This window comes from Lipophrys pholis (genome assembly GCF_963383615.2).
Source record: "Lipophrys pholis genome assembly, chromosome: 14".
Taxonomy (NCBI): domain Eukaryota; kingdom Metazoa; phylum Chordata; class Actinopteri; order Blenniiformes; family Blenniidae; genus Lipophrys; species Lipophrys pholis.
The window spans coordinates 11106093-11131453 of NC_137633.1; the positions used below are offsets into that span (position 1 = coordinate 11106093).

General features: G+C 42.8%; 1 protein-coding gene across 1 annotated transcript in view; it reads right to left on the reverse strand.

Annotated features, from left to right (window-relative positions):
- efna2a (ephrin-A2a) overlaps positions 1 to 21673 on the reverse strand; it is an 80377-nt gene extending 58704 nt beyond the window's left edge. The window contains exon 1 of the mRNA XM_080479360.1: positions 20566 to 21673. Coding sequence (XP_080335486.1) covers positions 20566 to 20708 — 143 coding nt within the window. The 5' untranslated portion in view covers positions 20709 to 21673. The remainder of the gene's footprint in view (positions 1 to 20565) is intronic.
- Between the last annotated feature and the right edge of the window lie 3688 nt (positions 21674 to 25361).

A 25361-nucleotide genomic window follows, 5' to 3' on the forward strand; every position in this document is an offset into this window, starting at 1 on the left:
TTTGCTTTCAGCTCCTGATGTGCAGTGTAGTTTTTGCCCTGTTGTTCCAATTTAAGGCAACTTGTGTTTGACACCGACGCCTTCAGAAAAGCTCAGCTTTTAATCTGGATTTTTATCTCCTCCTGTTTGTTTTAATGCCGTTATCACCGCTGTGAAGAAGGCGGATAAAAGAAACTGATAAAGCTTGAACAAGTTTCAGGAAATTGGAGTTGCGAGATGGATTAATAAATCAATAAAACAGCAGGAATAGCTGTGACAGAACCATATATTTCTTTTAATTTGTTTTTTTTAGAAGGTCTTTCTTAATCTTCTTGTTTAGATATAAATCCTGCTCTTGTAAAACTATCCCAAGACTGAATACCAATATTTTCCATCCAGTGTTGCTGAGCCCAGCATGAATCAGCTTAGCACGGTTGCACGGTGGATCTGCACAGTGAAAGAGGGGGTTAGCTCCCAATTCTGCAGTAAATTTAGCTCGATTAATAAATCTGCATCTGCAACGGAATCGTCGCTCGGTTCAATACGCGCTCCCAGAAGTTATCATGCATGCTCTTCACGCACTCGCTCATCTGCGCTCGCTGGGAGAAGGGTGTTCGGATTCATGCATGCACACATACATTTGAATAATTTCGCTTTTTCACATTTTTCACAGGGAATTCGAGAACTCTTATAGAGGATGGGGGTGTTTTGAAAAAGGCTGAATGTGCCTTTTATCACGCTCACAAAAATGCCCTGAACAATGATGCAAAAATTGTCATAAGGGGAGATAAAAATAAATAAAAAAATAAATAAAAACAACAACAACCTGAGTCTGGAGATAAAAGGGAACTGTGAACCGAAAATTCACATTATTGAATAAGACACGCATATAATACAGATGTAAGTGAGACTATTTAAGCTGAAATAAAAGCACTTTATAACTGACTTTTGTCGGTAACTGTAACTTTTCAAGCAGACGTCCCCCTCTCTTACGACACCTGCAATCTGAAGGGCCACTAGAAAACATTGCGACCCACCTATGTAGGACTTTATCAACAATGCGTCCCTGCAGCTACTTGAAGTGGACCTTCTCACAACTTTCCCCGCGGGCTGCTCAGTATGTGAGATTCCAGACGTCTATGTGGACGGGTCATTTGGATGCAGACGGTGGCGGTTGGTGTCACAGCCCAGAGACACAGCGAGACGCAACAATGCCATCAAACGGGAGGCCGGCTTCAAGAAGAGGAAGATGCTCCGCTCGGAGTGAAGTCACGTTCCTCATTACCGGCTCCGAGTTGTTTGCTAAGTAGCTCCCCAGATGCTTTGGTAAGAGTGTGTTTTAGGGGCCAGGCCACAAAGTGGGCTCCTAAATAAAGAACGTGGAGCTGACACTCACTGCCCATTTATTTGTTTTTTTATCTCCACAGGAATGAGGTGAAGAGCTTTTGAATTTATTATTCCATCACCTCAAAACCTATTAGATTTAGTTCCCCAAGCTTTTCTTTATGAGAAAACTGCACTCCAGTTTTTTTCCACTGCGATTTTGTTATTGAACTATTTTAGTTGTAAATCCTCAGCTCTGTCTATAAATATATCACTATCCAATTACTCTGTTGACTTTTCCCTTTAAGTGCTCCCTATTTATGTAGGTCACTACCAAAGGATCAAAATGCGGAATTTGATGATTTTTCCACATTGATTTTCATGTGTCTCAGCGCGATTTAATTATTACTTGATTACCCAAGAAGCATTTTACCGCCAGTTAATGAGTCATATGTGATCCCAGCCTCTCACACAGCCCATAGCTAATGAGGACTCACTGACCTAGTGAGTAAGTTTTGCACTGCCAATGTGTGAAATGACAAACCATATCCAATGCGGCTCAGCCACACTATGAATATCGCTTAAAACCCTTCATCATTACCATAACTGTGGAATATTTGGGATAATTATTAGAGGACAAAAATAAGATGGAGCAGGTTACCTAGGTTACTGGCCAGCAAATGGAATGGTTTAATAAAAAATATTTTAAAAATCTTCAATAATGCATGGACATACATGTTTATGTCGCACAAAATGATAGAAAAACTCCCATGTCCAGTTGAATACTCGTATGAAAACTGTTCTTAAAGCCTTTAAGCTGAGTGAAAAAAAATAAAAAAAGAGTCTTTTAAAGTGTGAAGGATGACACCCCTTAATGGAACTTGGACCACATTGCACTAAACCCCTCTCCAATTCTCTGGATACTTTTTTTTCCCATACTAAGTCGTGATTTTCAGTTGCTGGTTTTCTTAATTTATCTTTCACATTATAATGTACTACTGTTGGGATCTATGAGCAATAAAAACAAACCCTTCTCGTTCCACTTAGAGGCTTTTAATATCAGATATTCTATAGAATATTAAAAAATAGAGTGCAACTGTCAAGAGTATTTAAAAAAATTCAAAAATGGTTTCTAGCAAAAATTGGCATTCATCTGAAACATGGGAATTAACATATTTTCATTTTCCACAAAAGAAAAAAAAAAGAAAAAGAAATCACGCTGGTTAAAACAAGGTATCCCCCTGACCCCTAAAGTCCTCATAGGCGGCCTGTCCCACACTTTAAAAACCACTATTTTAGGGATTTGGCCTTTTCATTTTGACTTTAACACACTAGCTTCCATGTTTACCCATTATAAAATAAAGACAGTGTTTCCTCAGTCATCTCCAGCTCCTAAAACAAGTCACATTCTGGTGAAGGACATCAAGATATGTAGAATTTGCTCCTAATTGTTGCAGTGATATTTAACTTTGGCAACAAAATTAGGGACATGACAGACTCCACTGCGACACCATCAACCGCTGGCGCCTAAATAATACACATAAAGTCAACATATTTTTTGATTGCATCAACAAATACTTAAAAAAAGTGGATATTTCATAGAATTCATAGCAGAGCTGTTGTATAATTAGATCACAGTAGACTGTACAAGTGTTTCTAATGATATGGCATATAGATTGTAAATACATAGTACATCGGGGGCAGAGCTTCAGATCTGGGGGGGCAGTCGTCTTGGGTGTGGGTGGGGACCGGGTCTTTTTCTTGATTATAGACCTCAAAGTTGTTAGATATGTAATTAGTGACAAGGTTTGATATAATGTAAGTAAAATCACAGGATTGCTCTGGTTTTGTCCTAAAAAAAAAAAACTCTTGGTGTGCTGCAATCATTGTCGTCATCTACCAGGCAGTTTGGGTCTCATTGTCGCTCTGTAACTTAATGGGAAACATGTTGTTATTCAGGCTTTGTTGCGTTTTAGTGCACAGAGTCAATAAAAAAGCAAGTTTGAAAACGGCTCCTAAGGTAGAATTTTCCGAAAATGCCCCACCTTCGTAGAAACGCGGCTACGTGACATGTGCACCACAGTCGTAGTAAATGGTTCTTCCGCGCATGCGCTAGTAGATGGAGATTAACAATGGCGACCTCCAGAGTGTCCTGACCCCCAGTCCACATTCTCCTGGAACTTGGTAGTTTTGGAATTGAAAGTCTCCGAAATAGCAATCCAACTTCGTTATCTGTCCGTACGAATGTCCATGTCCTCGCCATTGTTAATGCTTATACCGCGTTATTCTTTGTGTGCATGAATCTATAGTTTCACTTAAAAAAATAAAAAAATAACAGCACCCACTAGTAGCCTGGCAGGATACTTTTTTTTATCGTTTTTCAGTGTAAACTGACATTGTTTACAAAACTTTTCTCAAACGAAAACACAAAAACTATACATTTTCACTTGAAATGTCATATAAACTGGGCTTTGGTTATCTATATTTTTTGCACATCTTTTTTTAGTTTGACACTGCATCATCTCCTAGACACTTGATCTTTGTATTATGAGGTTCTGCTTCCATTTACATACTATTGTTGGGAGTACTTGTGGTTTGCTTGCAAAAGGTCCGGATGCACTGTATTTTCAACCCTGCCAAAAGCACCACTACATCGTTTTCTATAGGTTAAAGTCCCAAAGCTCTCCTTGGACAGGTGTTTTGCTTTTGCGCATCCTGTATATGCAGAGTGAGTCAGCACAAATGAATGCGCTCAGCGAAAAAAATAAAAACTCACACATTCATTCATTTTGTGCTGGTGGAACTTCCGACGTTCACCTTTATATTTGCACATTATCTAACACTTCTCCGGCACATAGTTCACACCTCCACCCACAGCTGATCCAACTGACCAACACATTATGCAACCGCAGTCGGTGTCTTCTATTCACAGTTTTGCAAATTTACATGTTATATTGATGAAAGATTGGCTGGATTTTCTATCCAGCACTTCTTCCATCCTATCCAGGACTCACACCTATTGTTTGCATTGAGGAAGTAGGAAAATGGTCAGCAGTTTTTGTTTTGCCTACGTGGAGCTGTTGATGTGTTGATGTAAGGTTAAAGAGTCTACGGGAACATCAGAGAGCATTCTACGCGATCTTTTAAAACAGAATCATTACCGACTTACCATCAGCTTCGGGCTGAGTTATCACTTACTGTCAGGCTCACGAGCATGCTTGGTGTTTCAGCTTCTCATCACACACACACACACACACACACACACACACACACACACACACACACACACACACACACACACACACACACACACACACACACCCAAGTGCACTCTGCACAAAAACACAAGCACACACAGTCACATGCTCTCGATCGCCAACTCAAAAGCACATATGCACCAGCTTTTTGATCTCACACACACATGCTTAGCTGCACACATGCATATACAGTCTCATGCATGCATTAAAGACTTGCACAAACATCACTTCCTGGCCCGTGTCTAATCTACTCCCCACTGACTTCCCACCTTGCTGATCAATAATTCATCAATCTAATCTTCAATAATGTTCCTAATCAAACTTTTATGTGGCAGTGTGACTGTGTTGGAGTGATTTTAATATAGGCAAATTAAAGAAGTCATAGCGAGCCGCAGTATGCACATAATGCAACATGCATGAGCGCGGCCTATAGGAGTCGAGTGGTGAGCGGATATAAATGCAGAAGTCAAAGGTTGGCGGTTCTGCGGTGCAGTAGTTAGCTAGATGAGCGCAGACAACAGCGAGAGAGCCTAACTATTCTGTGACTCGTCTGCTAATGGCCTTAATGAGCTCTCTGGAGTCGCGGCTCTTTAAGACACAGAGATGTAGAGATCCGCAATGAGGGCAAACGGGAGAGAATGAAGACAAGAAATGAAGTAGATGTGCAGAGCGATTAATGACGAATAACTTAATAGAGGTGAAAATGTGTCTGGGGAGTGATAATAGAGAAAGCAGTGCACATCCATAAGTACAAAAAAAAAAAAAAAGAAAAGAGGCACAACCCTGATCACAGAGCACACGAGTACACACTCAGGGTCATTCATCAACATTATTCACCGATTTGGGAGCCGCAAGGAAACTGCAGTTTACAGCAGTCAACATCGCAGCTACTGTAGACGCTGTGCTTGTTTTGTTTAGGGTTGACCCATTTAAGATAAACAAAACATCAATAACGCTTTCCTCAGCAAACGTGGAGCTATAGGCACGCACGCACACACACACACACTCACACTCGTCTCCCAACTCTCTGCAAAAGGAAGTCAGCGAGGGTGTTTGAAGTGTGTTTGATCAAACACAGAGTATGCAGCACCACTAGCGGATGCCACAGCCTATACTCCTCACAGCACCCACAGACAGCCATACATGCCTCTTGTCAATTTTTTTTTCTTTCTCTCCATCTCTCACGGTCTTCCCTTCATCCTCATTCCAGTTTTTCTTCTTTTCTATCTTTCTCCATTGTTTTTTTTTATTTTTTTAATCCAGGCAGTCCGTCTTTTCCTCTTTTTGTGAAAATCCGTGATAGATGTGAAACATTTTTGCGCTTGTTGCCTTAACAAATCACATAGTAATTGGTTTTGACACTAATCTCATTAAGATACATGGCTGGCAGCTTTTTAAAAAAAAAAAAAAATGAAAATCCCTAATTTAGACCAGTTTCTCTTTCCTTCTACTTGATAACACCTTCTTATCTCAAAAAGTGGAGAAGCTCCTCTGAGACATATTCCTTGTTAGGCAAAATAAAATTCACCACTGTGCAATAACTATAAATATAACCGTTACTATCTTGCCTCCCCTTCCTTCCTGTCTCTGGCTGCAGCTCAGGCGTCGGGGTGATTGGTGACACAGCAAGCTTCATGTCACCCACTTGTGTCCGTTCCTCCACAGTTGGGTAATAAGAAATGCAGACTGTCACAGTTTCCGCGGGAGGTGTGCTGGTACAGTGGTGGATGCCTTCTACGCCAAGGCGCGTGCTTCCAGTGCAACAGTTTTGAAGGACGTCGACACGGAGCTCGGTGGAGAACAGAGCCCTCCTGCAGCCCCTTCAGTAATCAGAGATGAGAGTAGGTGGGAGAGGAGGGAGGAAAAAAAACGGGGGAAGCCAAAAGAAAAGGGGCCCAGCAGTTGCCTCAGAACTACACAAGAGACGAGGAAAATTTGCCAGCCTTTGATTAGGCTCTTCAAACCAGTGTAAGGATTTTTTTTTTATATTATTATTTTTTTTCTGCTGAAGCCAACACGCTTACACACTCCTGAGCTACACCTGAACACCCACACAAAATGGGCAAAGACATACAAAGACACATACAGTATATCCACACAGTTGGCAGGCAGACGCCCCTCCCTCCCTCCCTCCCACACACACACACACACACACACACACACACACACACACACAGACATCCCAAATATAAAGAAGGGTGGACACAAAAGAAGAATCGAGCAAACTCGCCCTTTGTGACATAACACCTCTCTCCATGGCTGTGTGAGCCAGTTTGAGGTGACGCCTCGAAGAATGAAGCAATCTCATCAGTGGAGAATCTCCTCCTTTACCATTTGCAATGGGAGAGAAGAAAGAAAAAAAAAGACCCGATTCACGAAAAAACGAATAATGTTCTCACATCTCTCCTCTCCTTTATTTTCCATAGAGAGAGAAGCGGGAGAAGGAATCTTAATGGAGAGCTCCGACTCGCCTCTCACAAACCTCCTCAAGAGAGAGAAAGATTTATAGAGAGGGAAGGAGAGAGTGGGAGTTACAGAAAACTTGAGAGAAGAAAGGTGTGCGAGGGTGGTGGAGGGTTCAAAATTGGGGCGAAAGAGGAGAGCGAACCGTGCAGAGGAGGTGACTCATCACGTCCTTTTCATCTGTGTCATCATTGTGAAGCTCTTCAAAGCCGTTACTAATCATACTGTCTTTGACATCCTCCCCGCATTCATCCTGCAAGTACAATCCCCGCTATCATCGAGATCATCCCTGTTGGCATCAGTGTCATCAATCTTCTTATTTTCAACAGCTCCACCATCGCCATCATAATCATCACACCAGTGCAATCGCTATGATTCATCATGTCATCTCCACTAGCATTAGTGTAGCCATTATTGTTAGCGTGGACACATATTAATCGACAGAAACAGGCAATTTGATACGCTTTGGGGATTTTCAGTAGACAGCTATGTGTCCTGGTCACACTGTTCCAGCATCTTCTTCACGCGTTCATGATTACATGAATCAACACGTTTTGTATCAATCACGCCATTTCTACTGTTATTGTTACTGCTTATTATCAAAACCCGAGAATCACTTCTCCGTCTTCATCCTATTTAAATCACAACCAACAGTGTAATCATATCTGGAGAAGTGTTACTATTCACACCCATCTTTTAATCAACGTATCAATCCTCACAAAGAACAGCATGCATTTCCATGTTTTCATTCTATTCATTTTCCACCTGTGTCACCACTACAGAGACAAATGTTGCTTTACCAGTCAAAATCTATTAAGTGAATAAATCAGTGCTGCCAACTCTCCACAGTGACACCTTCATAGTTAACTTTGTCTCATGCCAAGTAGTGATTTTAGTTCATAGTTGTATTTCCCAACGTGTTTCCCGTCAAAAGGTTTTGTTGTTTTCGGCCCTTTTTACTCCATAAGCTATAAGCGGCATTTGCTGACATGTGCTAGTTCAGATATAGGCTGAATCTTTTGCAATCATCACTCTTTTAGCTTGTTTGTCCACTTAATGTAATATCACATTTGTTACATATGTTTTCAGTGTTTTTCTGTCTTTTGTAGTTTCAGTGTTTCATGATTCTTTTATTATCGTGGTTTTTAACTGTTTTAGAAAATTCCTACCCTGTGGTATTAATGAGTGCTACTATCAACAGTACAGCTTTAATTGTCATTATGCCATGATTATGTTGATGTACTCTGGCAGATGTTCATTATTCCAGACTAAAAACTAAATTTCTTAACTCCCTTAGATAATCAGTTGTTGCATACTTACGTAATTATGATGATTTGACAATGCGTTTTAAATCATTTTCTTAATATTTATGAAATCCGAAAATATCTATTGATGATAAGATACAATTATCAGTATTTGAGTTATTACTGATTGTGTGGAATGATGTTTCTCGGAGTGCTGAGACAGTGCACTTAAGTTATCTCCTTCTCATCCTCCTGTTATGATCACCTTCACTGATATCATCATTAACTTTAATATAATCACCATTAAATGAAAACATTAACCACAGCCCATCATCACTGCTGTCATCACCCTAATTTTCTTCATCAAAATTTTAATCACTCGCGTTACGTCCCCTGCTGTTTTCATTATCCTTATCATCATCTTCATAAACATCATTAGCATCATCACTATGATCAACACCGATTTCATTTGTATAAATAAATACTGAATAACATTACCCAGTTTGGATTTTGAAGGCTTTGAGCAAGATCTGCATGTCTGAGCGACAGATGAAGGAAATACAAGTCTAGGAAACTTTCATTCTGAAAGCATACGTTCATCAAACAGCATTTGAAGTCAATCTGGAGGGGAAATGAATTGGCAACAACAATAGCTTGACACAATTCAGGTGTATAGACTGCCTGAAAATAGTTCCATTTACAAGGTTTGTGCAGTCACCTTTCCTGCTAGTTGGTGTAAAAATGCAGATGACCAAAAAACAACCTTTATAAAAGGTCCTTTGTCCCTCGGGCTGTCAGCAGCCTGAACAACACCAGATGAACTATTCCAACTGCATTATACTGAATGGACGCGTACACCTTCTGCATCTAAAATATAGCAGAGGTGGATTTATGTGTTTACTGCGTCTAAACCGAGACTGAAGACACATTTTCCAGCCTGGATTGGACGATAGAGACAGAAGTTATTATTAACACCTCCGTTGTCATCTTCATCTTCACCTGTCCAATCAGTATCAGCGACATCACATCAGAATGATCAATATCATCCCATCACCTGCCGCCACCCTCTCCGTCTGAAGGCAAATCAGATTAGCTGTATTTTTTATTTTTTTTTAAAAATATACATCCCTCTGAGCCTTGCTTAGAATTAACTCAGGATTAGACCTGAGGTGAGGATTATGGTACAGACCAGAAGGAACAGTGCTGCCGGGAAAAATCTGTACATCCCCTGAACCAGAGGGTGGCATTCACGCGGACACCTCGGAGAGACGTATAGAAAGCAGGTGGTTGCCAGCCTCCGCAGAACCGAGCGGAAATAAGCAGCGACAAAACCACAAGAGTGCTCCAACATCTGTTGGTTGGTCCTCATTATGTCCCATTAGCATAGTGTAAAATGAGGGCTTTGTTTATAGTGCCTCCACACTGGATCAAATCAAGGTAGCGGGGCTTACGTTGCTGGCTGGAAATTAGACCTTTTTTCTTTTTCTTTTTTTCCTCTCCCCTGCCTCGTCAGACGGATTACAATGCAAATGATCCACCCGCTCCTTCTTTTGTTTGACTTTCCGCTCCCACTGTTTAAAAATCTACCGGGGATGTTTTTGGCCGAAGATGAAAAAGTGGTTTTCATTACCGCTCCAACGCATGTGCACATACACACCCGTACACACGCGAGCCAACCGTCACGTGATACTGTTGTCTACTCTGACAAGCAGAAAATAACCCCTCGCTGTTCATAAATACATGGCCCCCCCAAACATTTTTAGAATGAACTTGGTTGCCAAATTGTTTAGTTTGGAAAAAAAAAAAAGAAAAGAAGTAGAAGAAGAAAATCCAGGCGATTAGCAGCGTGGACGTTGCCAGGGTCAGCTCTTTCAGTTCGGTCTCACCTGAAGCGCTGCCAAGTGAAAAAACAAAGGCGTTCCGTCCTCATCCGTTTTAAATGCCGGCAGTCTCATCCTAAAAAGCTGCATGCACCAGAGGGCATCTTTAACATTGGTTGAGGCGCCATGATAAAGGCCAGTGTTTACCCCTGCAATAGCAGCCTCTCGACACTCACCCGCTGTGCCCGTCCGACCGTGTGCTGATAGCAGCTTTCTCTCCTACACCGCTGTACATTTTGCCTGAGTCATACCTCCAAAATAATCTTTTGCTGCATCGAGATCACCCTCACAGACTTCCACCACTTTCCCCACTTCTTCCACCTGATTTGTCTTTACTTTGCATCGCTTTTCTCGTCTCACAAACTCTCATCTTGCCTTGTTCTTTGTGGGAAAAAAAAAAAAAGGAGAATCAGGCCCGTCTTTGTTTCGCACCCAACTTTTTGTCCTCCATATTCATGCTCCAAGTGTCCCTAATCCTTCAAGTACATCTCTCGGTTTCTCTTTCATATTTTCTGCGTATTTTTTTTTTTGTCTCTCCGGGCCAGTCCGAGGCGTAGCCAGACAGTACTCCATGTGTTATTATCTTTCTCCAACTGGTCTATATGAAAATAGAGCAGAAGAGGTCCCACCAGAGTATCAAACAGACACAACTGAAAGACTCCCATTCTTTCGCTCTGCTAACACAATCGGCACGACCAGCCGGGACCTGAGGAAAAGTATTAGAGGGGAGCAGAAACAAGCAGGGAGCAGCAATGACAATGCGCATTGTGTGAGATGTATTGAATTCAATCTGGCATATTTCATATTCTTGGCTGGTATCTCCTCGTTTTGTGCTTTTTTTTTATTTATTTTTTTTAATTCATGCTTTCATCCTTTCTCTTGGCCTCTCCGTTTCTTCTTGGGACCCTCGGCTCTCTGCCTTTCTCCATCTCCTGTTTGAACCGTTTCATCCCCTCTTCATTAAAACAACAACTCCTGGGATCTCCCCAGGTTGTTTCGGAGCACTTACATCATCGCCGCCATCACGGCTACAGTCATTATCATCAACAAACCTCATTAGCGGTAGGTAGCAAAAGTAGCAGCAGCACTGGAGCTCGATATTCTCGTTCATCCTTTCAACCTGCCCCTCTGCATGAACAATCAAACATGGGGGGGGGTTAAGTAAACATTTCATATATTACCCATTCAGCGCCATGCTGCTGACATACTAAACAGATCATTATGCTCCTATGGGCAGATCATAAAATGATGATATTTTCCAGCATACTCGGAAACTCTCAGGGCAGGATTGAAAATGAGCACCTTCCTGTGAAAAATGCATGGCAAAGGTCTGGTTTCAATCGCTTCAGGGGAAGATATTTTGTGGGGGAAACCTACTTTGATAAAGAAAGTATTCCTAAAACAAGGATTAGGAGTCTAATCCAGTATCTTTAATAACAGAAAGGATGAAATCCTTAATCCAAAAATGAAAAGGAGATATTGTTGTCACAGAAATAAAATAATTGGGTGTAGGCGATGTTTCTATATCTAATATTGGTTCTTCGTTTTAATTGTTAAATACACAGGCAAGAAGGCTGTATGACACTGACAAGGACCATGATTATTATTGGCCTGTCATGACTTGACTGAAATTAAATTAAGACAAAAGCAAAAATCTAATGAATAATTCACAACGTTCCAGATTATATAACAACTTCACCAGGTATATTACAAGATTTATGTGACACTTATGTTTTTTTTTTTCCCTGTTAAAAATGCACGAGCACAGATAAATTCAAAGGCCGTGTAAAAGTTAATAAGAGATTACGTTATGGTCTAAATCCCTGACCTTTATTTAGGTGCCATTGATATACAGAAAGTCAACTAAATTGGCAATGGGGATAAAAAGCAAATAAACACGACAAGTTGTTAGTCTATAATTAATGGTTCTCTCTGAGAAATGACAGAAAATCTCACCTCGAAAGCCAACAGGTCTTTTAATGGGCTGATAGACAAAACACAGGTGTGATTAATCACATTAACTTTGCCGGTTGAGGGAGTCGGCGTGCTGAGCAGACTGAAGCCTTCCTTAAAATGACTGGCTGCACCTGTGTTTGGCAAAACCACGTTTGCTGGAAAAATAGTGTGCCGGCTGTTTAACACCAGAGACAAAGATGTTTTGCTGTCGGTGACATAAAAAATAAATTAAAAAACCACAATGGAAAGAACCCACATTCGCATGCTGAAGATACGCAAACCAATTAGTTTGTGAATTAATTAAAAAAGATATTTGCCTTCCTTATAATTTTAATACATTATGCCTCCTCTGTATGGACAGCCAATTAGGTTATATAACAATGTAATAACTCCCTGTAACCAAAGATACTCAACTGCTTTACTATGCCTCAGATAATCTCTCTTCCAAAATCAATAGCACAAAAAAGAAAAAGAAAAAAGAAATTAAATAGATACAGAGACCTTTTTCTGGTTCCACAGCATCTCATGTTTAAGAGGTGTCCAACAGAGAACTCAAATTAGCAGAAGAACTTTTTTCCTCCTTCAGTTCCTCTGAAAAGCAGCACTTTCAAATCAATTTAAATATACGCTTGAAAAAAATAAAGAACCAATGGACTTTTTGTGTTTGGATTTGCAACAACCGGTTGAGTAAATAATTGGCATCTATTTTCAAATGGCCTGCACAATCGTATAGTGGTTAATACTTTGGCCTCACAGTGAGAAGATTGCTCTGCCTCATGGCTTTGGGGGGGTCTTGTGAGGGTTTTCTTCTGGTATTCCACTTTCCCTAAAGTTAAAAAAACAAACAACAACCTGACATTTAATGTTGATATGTGACTGGAATGGTGAAGGTGAGAGTGTGTGCTTGTCTGTCTCTCTGTGTTGTCAATGTAATGAACTGGTGACCTGTTTAACGTGTTAACTGGGTTTAACGTGCCCAGTCAGCTGGGATCAGCTCCAGTGCCCCCCGAAACTAGGTTGGATCAAATGGTATATAATGAATCCCTCTCTCTCTCGGTCTGTCTCTCCCTCCCTCCCTCCCATCCATCCATCCATCCATCCATCCTCACTAACACCAATGCAAAACACACTCCGGACAGGTTGCCAGTTCATTACAGGAAGTATGAAATCATAGTTGTACTTCTTTTTCTTTTTTCAATGCCGATAACCGAGGTAATATATCGTTTGGTTTCTCTTTCAAACTAAAAAAATGTTGAGCAGTGAAACACCGAATAATATAATAATGGTGAATAACAGAATATCCGCCAGTAATGTAATACTTTTGGCCTTTTAAAATGTAATATACCCCATAATGTGATAACTTGTCAATAGTGTAATTACATATTTCATCTATTAACAGATTTGCAATAGTCCAATAAGTTATTACAAAAAATTCATTCAATAACGTATAAATAGGTAAACTTTTCTTTGAAATAAAGTTATTTTTGCAACTTTTGTGCATTTTTATTATGTAAAATAGTCAGTGGCACAGTCATCATATAGTATGTATCACTAGCTTAATTATGGTTGTAAAGATTTTTTAACTGCTTTATTACATCATTGGCACTTTATTACATTGCTATTACATCTATTGGCTTCATTACATAAAAATTGGCCAGCATTTTTTATTCATGTTCAGTTAGAAAAGACTGATCAAAGATGATATTTTTTGCCAATACAGTCAACACGAGCTTCAATTAATGAAAGAAAGACTTGTCTGTCTGCCAACCATCTCCATGTCCTCCATCACTGCATAGATCAGTCTTCTCTGAAACAATCCTCTCCGAAAACATGTTCAGTATACAAATTTTCAGTGCCGTAATTTATGCGAGAACTAATAAGCAGTTGCAGAGACACTTTGGTCTTGAATGAATCATCTCATCCAATATTTAAAATATTTCATTTCAAGTGTGGGCACAAAACGACATTCCACTGTGCACTGTACCAAGTATAACTGTGTTTGTTATGGACGCTAACATCCATGGTTGAATCCCTCTCACTTCTGTTAATCATCAGGCTACAAGATGGGTGACGTTAATCATTGTGAATGCCACAAACTCTGCTAAACAACTGTCTAGTGAATGCATATTAGCTCTCCTCTTATGCTCGATATGATTCCATAAAAGATACATGAATAGACCCGTTTAAAGAAAAATAAAACCAAAAAAAAACAACAAGCTTTTCACTGAAAGAACCTGCACTGGTAGATTGCCTTTACCATCAGCAGACATACTGTTCCCCTCCAATGCCCCTTGAATATTTAGATGACTTCCTGCTGCCAATCACTGCATTGAAAGTGCTGATGACGAAGATCTGCTACACTAGATCTTGTTATGTAACTCTCCTGCTGAGCTGGGAGAAATCGTTTGTGAGGTAGCAGCCCTGACTTTGATTACCCTAAGTATCATCTTCAGCCCGGGCTGCAATGGTAGGGACTCCACACAGACAACTCTCGAGACAAGTTTCTCTCGACGGGAACCACAGCAGCACCGACACGTTAATCATCTGCAGTCCTCTGTGTAAAGTGTCATGTAGGTCACGGCAAGAACATGTAACCCGATGTCGTGCAGCTTTATGCACGGAGAGTGGTTGCCCGAGGCGGTGTGGGCAGTGCAGGGTCCTGTACGAGCAAAGCAGCATCTCCACTGGATGAGAAAGCCAAGCAGGAAGGATGGGGAGGGGAGTCGTGATGCAAGAAAGAGACGATGAGTAAGAGAGTGGAAGATGTGATGGGGAGACAAAAAGACAGAGAGGGAAAAAAAAAGGAAAAGATGAAGAGAAAAGGAGGTGGAGTGGGTGGCGGGGATGTTGGCGGTGGCAGTGGAAGATGGATTTAACCTAAAGGCAGGTTTGAGTCTGACAAACTGTCAGTAACTGAGCGGGGGTGACTGCAAGTCTACATGTAAATTGGATGCAAATCTATGTGAGTGTGTGTGTGGTAAGGCTGAGGGAGTGCGAGTGACTACACATATCATTGGGCACCACAGGGGACACAACGAAAAGACATTGTGTGTGTGTGTGTGTGTGTGTGTGTGTGTGTGTGTGTGTGTGTGTGTGTGTGTGTGTGTGTGTGTGTGTGTGTGTGTGTGTGTGTGTGTGTGTGTGTGTGTGTGTGTGTGTGTGTGTGTGTGTGTGTGTGTGAATGTGTGCAGGTGTGGACTCGAGGTGTGCAGAGTACGGACAGTGTGTTCGCTGCATGTGAAACTTTGTGAGCGCGCAGGATACGTCTGGGTGTGCGGGTGCATGAGACACTTCTTCCCTCAAACACTGCGTGGGTGCATGTGTTTGTGAGTGAGCGCGAGTCTCCAAGGAGATAAATTCTGTCCCATAGAATGAGTGTCGTCAACCATCAGCGCTTCTCACTGACACAGAGTTCCTCAAAGACACAGAGATGAAGGGAGAGGAGAGGGGAGGAACAAAGAAGAAAGAGGAAAAGAAAGTCTTTTGAAGGATAAACCATAGGATTAGATAAGGTGCTCCTTCTGGACCACTGAGCCAGTGCATGTGTGGGTCTGTAAGTGTGTAAGTGTGTGTGTGTGTGTGTGTGTGTGTGTGTGTGTGTGTGTGTGTGTGTGTGTGTGTGTGTGTGTGTGTGTGTGTGTGTGTGTGGAGGAGAGCCCATTTCTCTGAGCATATTAGCTGCTCGGGGTGAACAAAGCCCCTCACCTGCAAGCTTTAGAATGTGGGCCTGGGAGCCAGAAGAGGCTTCACTGTTTGTGTATGCACGTGCATGAATGTGTGCCAGCCAGCGAGAGGGAAAAGGATGGGTTTGTTGTGAATAGAGAGCCAAACTGTGTGTCTGTGTGTGTGTGTGTGTGTGTGTGTGTGTGTGTGTGTGTGTGTGTGTGTGTGTGTGTGTGTGTGTGTGTGTGTGTGTGTGTGTGTGTGTGTGTGTGTGTGTGTGTGTGTACACGCATGCAAGTGTGTGTGCGCATGCATGCGACAAAGAATACAAAAATGGGAGCTGTCTAACCTTGTATTCAATGGACAACCATGCCAGTTATATGTGATTGTGTGTGTGAGTTTGTGACCTAAATCTGGCTGCTGCTGCTGCTGCTGCTGCTGGTGTGTATACATACGTGCACATGTGTCTGTGTGGGTTCCCCATATATTCCTTCCTGCATGTGGTATAAATCCCTTTATGTGGGTCTCGGAGATTTCCAGATCCAGTTCTAATGTTGCAGCATTGTTGTGATAATGCCTGTTATGGTACTTTGTTACTGTGCACCAACACGTATCTCATCACAACAGGAGGACGGACACCACTCCGAGTGTGTGCAAGCGCTGCTCCCCGCCGTGACCAAAAGTGGCCGGAGCTGTTTGAATTGGATTATCTCATACATTTTCTATTATCCAGCAAGACCTTGAAAGAAATGGGCCCGCTGTGAGTCAGGGCCCGGGATTTAAGGGGGGGTTTGACCAATTTGTTGTGTGCCTCCTTTCTCAAGTGGGATCATTTGTGTAACTCATATTATTTATCTCGACTTATCCGGGTAAGTCTTTTTGAAATGGAGGCACTCCGGAACAACATGCGGGCAGCAGAATTAATTAGCAGGTAAGAAAATAATGAATAGACGTCTGTGAGGGTCGTGATTAATCTCAGAGAAATCACAGGAGAAAGGTGGGAAGTAAACAGAGAGGATTCAGACGATTATTAATTGTAGCAAGTGAAAAGCACCATCAGTTACAGCAATATATGTAGAAACTGTGAACTCCGTGACGCCTTAAAAGGGTCACGACACCCGGAGAGAAAACCATCATCACCTTGTGTTGCTTTACCAAATGTCACAATGTGAAAATAAAAGGTTTGAATTGTTAAAACATTAATAAAAAGCAGCTACAGTTAAGGTCTAAAACATGGAATCACAAGTTTCGTGATACGAGGACTGACATTTTTTTTATTATTTTCTATCTGAGAGCCAAATCATAAGGATTATTCAAGATATATGAGAGGTGGGGCAATTGATTCAATGCAAATAACCAACTGAATAGTTGTAAATTGTAATTGAACTATGATCAGTTGATCTTCTTTCTTGGCTCACTATCCTTGGACATCCTGTTGCAGACACACCGGGCCGCCAGTTGCCCGGGTTCTGGCCTGTGACTGAGCAATTGTGTGCAGACGGACAATAAAGCTCAACATATGAAATCAATGCCAAGCAAAGCATAACGTTTGTTATACTTCAGATGAAATACGGAGGTTACAGAAATAACAGATCCATCCATTACTCCTTTATACTGATTTATACATTTCAAGGTCGCAGGGCACTGGAGAAAAGCTCACATAACAAAGGAGCGAAATCAGGTATATATTTTTCTTTGGGAAAAAAGAAAACAGTGAATGCACAGTGCAGCATGTATGACTCAGGTTGGTTCAGCTCACAAACCACCTTTCGATTCACTTGTAAAGTTGCCTTCTAATCGCATCCTCATCTGCTTTAATGGAAAACACAGAAAAACAAGCTTGAAAAGGAATTGGTGTCTTTGAAGTCGACATTGCTAAGGTTTAACACCGTTTCTATATTACGCAGCAGAAAGGTTCTGCCCTCCGAAGGTTAAAAGTGTATTATCCACCATTTCTGGACTGTGCCGACTCCTGCAGAGAATATCTGGCAGTTTAGCCGCTAAATGCTGCATCGTCACCAGCGGGTCACTAACTTTGTCTCTTTATTTGTTGGACTGCAGTAAGCAATGGATTTTATTATTCCTCTGATAAATGCCGCTGCTGCGGCTGACAAAGGAATAAAAGCTGTGAAGCTACAGACTGTAAATCCGAACGAGAGCGTTCAAATGCTTCGTAGGATTAAGGAGCCGTGGACATATATGCAGCCATGTTTCAGTGATGGTGGCCAATTAGAAGTTTAAATTTACCCGTGGAGATTGGATCTCGGTTACACAAGTGTGAAATGAACACATTGATCACTTGTGTATTAAAGTGATAAGACAGAAGAAACACATGACCTACATACAGATAGGAGAAACGGGAAAAAAAAAAAAACTTACAACTTACAGTGGTCCGTACTATTTCAGTGTGTCATTAATTTCTCATTTCGCAGAGTTTCCACAACCATTTTTCTTTAACAACACGGGGAGGTTAATGCTGCGCTTGAAAACCCATGACTGACTTTATCATTCTCACAAATTCAACCCTCGTGACCTTGCGGAAACATCTTTCACAAGCTGTTTAAGTGTGATCAAACTTTTGACGAACCCAAAACGAGGCTTGCACACATCACAAGCTGCGTGCTTGATGTTCTGTGATCAATTAAGACACACAGCTGTTCATTTTCCAGCTGTTTTAGTCATTTTCTCTGCCTCAGACAATAGAGCCTGTTTAGATGTGACGCATTACTTTTGGCCTCCGCGCCGTTCATCGGTGACTGGCTGCTAAATCACCATTCAGTGTGTAAACGGGCAGCGAGTCAGACCTTTCAGAAATATGTGTCACGGGATCAAACTTCAGCATGGAAGACTGTTGACAAATGATTAGTTCCAGCTTCCATTTTGTTGTGGGGACTATCAACAAAGCGTCATTGTTACGGCACGTTATGGATTCTTAAAGACGCTCTTACCTGAATGAACATGTTTCCTCAAGCTCTTAGCAGGATTTACTGAACTCCACACTTTCCTCTCAACTTTTCCTGGTTGACCTCTGACATGTGATCCAAATGTCCAATCAGACACAAGTACAGTGAAAGGTCAACTTAAACAGGAAAAAAACTGAATGTGTTTTAGTGTCAGGGTGAAACGTTAGTTTTCAGCAGAATACGAGATTTATGTTTAAAATAGTACAGGATATAAAGTAGCCAACCAATGTGAAGTAGTTACAATTGCATGCATCTTCTTCATTCAGCCAGTTTTGGAGTCTTACAGTTTATTTTTCCACTCGTTTGATCGTCTGATTATCTGCTGCTGTCGTCGTCCCTTCAGACTTTGTCGTAACGGTAATTGTGAATGCAGTCTTGCTCTTGTCATTGGCCAAATCTTTGGGGAAGAAAATAGACAAACCCCAACAGAATTCTCCTCTGAATTTCACATGAAGTGTTACGATTTTACTTTCTGTATCCGCTTTTTATTTAGCCGTCTCAAGTCGCACTCAAACAATTGCTAGAATCTTTCGTGGTTGGAAAGATTTTGAAATTGTAGGAGACTATTGTCGCGTCTGGTTTTCACTAAAGCAGCAAGATGGACCTGTGTGTGCGGAAAGAAGGGCCAGGATGAGCAGCAATACCGCCAGCGTCCAGCCTCGCCAACGCTCCAGAGTCTAGATTCATTGCTTTAGTAGCAATGCATTTTTGATGTAGCCGACCCTTTTTCTGCTTCAACTTCTCCGTACGAGCCTGATGGAATAACAGCATCCGACATATAGTTTAAATTTACCCTGTGACGTTTGCAAAGTGTAGGTGTGTGTGTGTGTGTGTTGTGGGGGTGGGGGGGGGGGGGGGGGGGGGTATGAAGGAGCAAAGGGGGACAAAAAGAAAAGCAGAAAGGGAGAAGAAGACATCGAGAAAGGGAGAAAATGTTCCCCCTTGCCTGTTAAATATTTGAGGAGCCTTCTGTGGAACAGGGATGCAGCGGGAGACAGGCCTGTTAACTGTGTGTGTGAGAGAGGGAGAGGGAGAGGGAGAGAGAGGGGGGGGGAGAGAGAGAGAGAGAGAGAGAGAGAGAGAGAGAGAGAGCACTTTCACTGTTTATTTATCTACCTGGGAGAGAGAGGAAGGCCAACAAGAAGAAGAGAAGGAGGAGTGATGGGGAGTGATGGGGAGTGAAGAAGTGGAAGGACCAAGAGAGTGAGAGGAGAGAGAAAAGGGAGAAAGAGGCTGGCCAGGTTGTCACAAACCATTAGACAGACGGGCCCAGTGTGCTCTGCCCCATGTCAATGAGACCGGCCCTGCTTAAGACAACCGTTTGTGTGTTTTTTGTTCGTTAATGAGCGTGTGCGTGTGTGTGCGTGTGCGTGCCAACGTTATAGAGGTAGAAAGAAATTTAAAAAAAAGAAAAAAAAGAAGAGAAAGTAGATCTCCAGACATTGATAAGCAAGGGAGGCAGGATGTCCTCATTGTTAAAGAGAAAATGAGCTCCTTGTGCCACAAAATGAAACATCAAAGGTAACCAGTGTGTGCGCACGCGCTTTACGCGCGCACACGCTTCCTTTTGCCCCCGTGCATGTGTGTGCGTTTTGCTTTCTCTGTGTAAAAACATCACTTATGCAGTTTTTGGCCAAAATGTAAATCAGGACCGATGTGGTCAAAGAAAACACGTCAGAACACAGAACTGTGAAGTTGTGTCCAGAAGTGTTCAGCTGGTAGTGTTTTTATATATAGATTTTTTTTTCTTTTTTTTTTAAAACAGGCGGGTAACCTGGATAAACAATCTTTCAAACACACACATACACCTTGAGGCCAAACTCCCACAAAAACTCACTTGGGATTGGAGCTGTTCCAGTAAACTGCGTGTCTGTCAAATATGATCTTCTCTTCTGCCCACACGGACACCCAGGACAGGATGGTCAGCAGCACCACCTCCATCACACACCTCTGTCCGAGCTGGCACAACATCATAGACATCCAGGGGGGGGGGGAGTCTCTCTCTTTCTAACCAGATATCAGGCTCTCGCTGCGCTGCTGCTCCTGCTGCAGAAATCCTCTCTGGATCATCAATGTCCGTCTGCGTCTTTAGACAAATCGGCTCGGCGGTTTATGGATCGTTAACTGGCTTAATGAGAGTTACGATAACCCCGGGGGTCTTTCAAGTCATGCTGAATGTTTCAGATCCACTTTCAAACTTCGTCAGACGCGGACAAATGAGCAAAGGGGAAAAAAAAAAGAAATTACATGATATTTACAAACGGGTCGTCGGCGGGATGCTGCCAGTGCGTTTCCTCTGCAAGGTCCGAAACTTTTCTCCCATTACGCGCAGCCCGAGGTAGATGCGCCACTTGGAAACGAATCCGTGCTTCCCCCCAAAAAAAATAAATGAATGATTGATTGAACGCCACGATTCATCCAAGGTTTGAAAATCTGTGTGCGAAATCGCTGCTCGTCTGCAGACACGGGACGGCGTCAAATTCGGCCGTCATATTTATTTACCCAGATTTGTATTGAGCCTGGCGCACGCTTTTGTTCCGCTCCCTCCACTGCGCGAATATCTTCACAGGTTAAAACTGCGTCTGCTTGACCTGCTCCTATATTGTAGTCAAATAAAAATAAATCCAACAAAGACACACGAAAAAAAATGTGTTATTTTCTGTCCAAACTTGTCACAGGATGAAGACGGCGGGAGCGCAGCATCCTTCTCTGGCCACCGCACGCTCCTTCTGCATCTCAACTTGGTGATCCCTCCGCTGCCTCTGGCTCCGGTCCAGTGCGACTCCAGCGGCCGTGCCTTCACTCTCCGTGCGTCACGCTGACCGGCGCTGTCAGGGAGCCGTCGATGATCACAGCTTTAATCCCAACATGCTCCCGTGCAAACCCCCACCTATGGCGGCAGCATCACTCACCGGCACCCTGATTCGGTGTAACTAACCCCCACCTCCCACCGTCTCTCCCATCTCGCGCACGCTGTTCTTCCCGTGCGGGCGGGGTCTGTAGCCGTGCCGAGGCGCGCCGCCTCTGGGGACCCGCGGCCGGGCTGACTCACTGCGCCCCGGTGATGCACGGCCCGGTGCGTGTGAAGAAAAGCCTGGAGTCTACTTAAACGCTTCACACCATAAAGTTAAGTGACTTCTAGCTGGGACCGCAAAAGCAGGTATCACTAGAAATGTGTGAAAGTGGGTTTATTCCACTGTCTTTCGCTTGCAGATGGGATGTCTGTGGTTGTTATTCACCTCAACAAGCATCAGTTTGACCGAAGGCTGTTTATCTGGACCGCATCTGGGCATGTAAAGCGCCTGTGAAGTTAACTTTCTGTTTGAAAGCCGCTGCCCTGATGGATGGGCTCTGGGAGTGAGAAAGAGGGCGTCTGATGGATCGTTGGAACAGCGGAGTCATTTTCCATCAGTGTCCATTAGGCCCAAATGGCAAGCGGAGGCAGCACCGAGTCTAAAAACCTGTGAGCCATAAAGCTCCAGATAGCTGTGTCTGACAGAGCGCTGCCACCCCTGCTGCCTCCGTGTGCACACACTCCTCTGCGAAAACATATCCATCTTAGGTATTTAGCCTTTGCCCCAAAGGAGGGCGACGTGGTAACTTGGACTGCTGCGCATTGTTTCCACAAAGTGGTCCATGCGCTTTTCGAACATGCGTCGATATCTTGTGCTGAGCGCGCGCTCCGGTGAGGATCAATTCCTCCTCAACAAGATGAGAATTGATCCCGGAAAATTATTTGCAACAAGTTCATTTGCATTCTTTAGGAGGCAGTTCGACACGTTAACAAAGTGAAAACGCAATTTACGACAGAGTAAATGGTTTGTTTGTTGTGGTCTCTGGAACTCACTCAGGTTTTTTCGCTAAACAGTTTCCCAAAATAAAATCAACCCAAATGGGCTGCGCCATGATTCCCAAGCCTAATAGGCCGCGTCTGCAGCTCCATCTCTCACATCTTTCCTTGCCTTTCGCGTTGGATCCTTTATGTAAAGTGGCCTAGTTTTGCTCTGCCTGCAAAGTAATGCCTTATGATTTGGGCTCTGCAAACTCAGACAGGGAAAGAACCCATGCACCCCCATAACCCAAATACAGCTGCATGTTGTCCGCCTCTGTGGATGAATAATTCAACATCTGTCTGAGGCGTGCATATGTAAACAGGTGGCTAGTCTCTTGATGGCTTTTTTTTAAAGGGAGCCACGGTAGACCAAAGACATCCTTCACCTCAGCTGCAGACTTTCTTCCCCCTCATCAGCTATGTCACTGTGAAAGTGAGTCTAAAGCTCGTGTAAGCTGCGCCGGCTAAACAGTATTGGGAGGATTCAGATATGAGGGCTTCTTAAGTGATCCTAAATCTAAAAGAATGTGGGTCAGAGTCAGCATATGGATACATGTCTCCTTAAAAGGGTGTTAAATCCCAGAATTTATCGCTGGCAAGGATGAGATTGCTCCACATTTAAACTCCACTCACGAGAGACATAAATTATAGACATGTGAATAATCTCCAAGATTTAAAACAGAGCAGACGAGTGACTATTTTCAGTCTATTGACTAACCAGACATTCACACTGTGCCAACTTTCAAAGTCTTGCATGTCAGACAGTCAGCCTTTTCTCAGACTTGCCTTTGCAGAGTGTCACATGTAATGTGCAGACGTCTCCTGCACCACTTGTCCACCCTGCCCCTATTCATTAGGTTCGCATTTGTGTGTGGCCTTGATGTTTGCCAGTATTTGCTTGATTAGAGACCACAGCACTAATGGAAATAAACGTTGCCAGATGTGTTCTGACTTCTACCCCACATGGTTTCATTTAGTCCGGTTCACAAAGGCCGCCGGGCCGAGCCAAACAACATCCCCAAGGGCCTGAATTTGGCAAACAAAGGTTGAGGAGGTTGGGTACGGTTACCCGAATGACACACTGAACAAGCAACAAGCAGAAATGCAGTGTCTCATTCTGGATGACTTGGACAGTGTAAAGCTTTTAGTACATTCAGATTCATTGGTTTCAAATAACGTGCAGAGAAAATACCTTTTTATTTTTATTTAAGGGGGGGGGGGGGGGGGATGTCTCCCTTTGCAGTGCTTGTCAATTCATTTTTTAGTTCAAATACATCCTGACAGATTAAAATTATATCAAAGTAGCATATTTTGTGAGCCAGTGAGTTGAACGTGATATTCCCAAAGCAACCCAAATCTATGTTTGGAGCGTCTTGCTTTGAGTTACTCTTCCTCCCAATTATACAATCTCTTTGCATTTCACTATGCTCCAAAGAGGATTCTGTGTACACTGCTCTGCGCTCTAAATTACTGGTGGTGCTGAGCGAAATAGTAACACGCTGCGAGTAAACAAGGGTCTGAGGTATCAAAGCAGCAGCAGCGCATCACCTTCCCAACATGGAGGTCCCCAACTTGAAGAAATGCACTCAAAACTACCCAAAGAGTAAAAAGAAGCAAAAAATAAAATGTAAGCACCTCAAAACAAGCTGTTGTGTTTTCATGCTTACACGCTGCAGCGTGTAGCGGTTACGCCTCTAACCTCAGGCCGAAAACATCCCCAGTTCAAGTCCAGGCGGCTAGTTTGCATGTTCTCCCTGTAAACATAAGTTATTATCACTACACTACCCTGTGGAGTGAATGTAGGCGACCCTGTCTTAGCCCATGTTCAGCTGGAATCTACATTAACCCCCCCACCAACCCAAAGTTCCAGAAAACTGTATCTATACCGTTAGATGGATGTGCTCGCATCATTATTTGACCTCACAGACATGCTTCCCAATGCAAAGTAATGACAGTAAAAACAAATGCCTCGGCAGGAGAGAGTAAAATAAATACATGCGGGTGCTTGCTATATATATATATATATATATAAGATCAGACTGCACAGCACAGCCTGCTGCTATTATACAATCACATCCAGCTCCTCTGAGCCACAAATGCACACACCACGGGGCTCAGTGGTTCCCTCTTCTCTCATTTGTCCGTCTCTGAAAAGGCGGGGAAGATCTGAGGTTAATCCTCTCCACTGCTCTGTGAGGAAGTCCAAGAAGAAGAAAAAATGGGTGTAATGCCAGAAAGCCCAGGGAAGCACTTGAGATTAAGCCACTAACTATTGACATTGTGTGAGTGGCAGGTAAAGTCACCTCTGCTGCATCAACGTTTGATCACCGAGAGAGCAAGACCTCCCCCTAGTGGCTGAGGAGGAGTATAGGCAAAGCTTGCAGCTGGGTTTACGTTTCACCCTCCGCGCTCACATCCCAGAGGAAGTCTCTGATGAATATGGGTGCCAGATCTGCCGGATAGCCATACTTGTGTTTTATCTTAATAATTCATCTGAGAAGATTCAGTGACTTGGCTCCCATGGCAACCTGGCTCTTCTCCTGAGAGTGAGACGGGCCGCCAAACTGGAAAGGTCAAAGCGGAGTGCAGGAGGATGAAGGATTATTCACAATCGGTGAGAATAGCAAACTATCCAGAGTTGCATATCAAATTAACTCTCCACCCTGCCATAAATAGTGTTTTTTCCATCGAGAACCGAGCCCAGACGAGCAGCCAGTCGAGATTCGGATGGGATGAAAACAGGAGTGGGAAACAGCAAAAGATTCAAATAAAACCCACCAGTTGTAAACAAGATGGGAAAT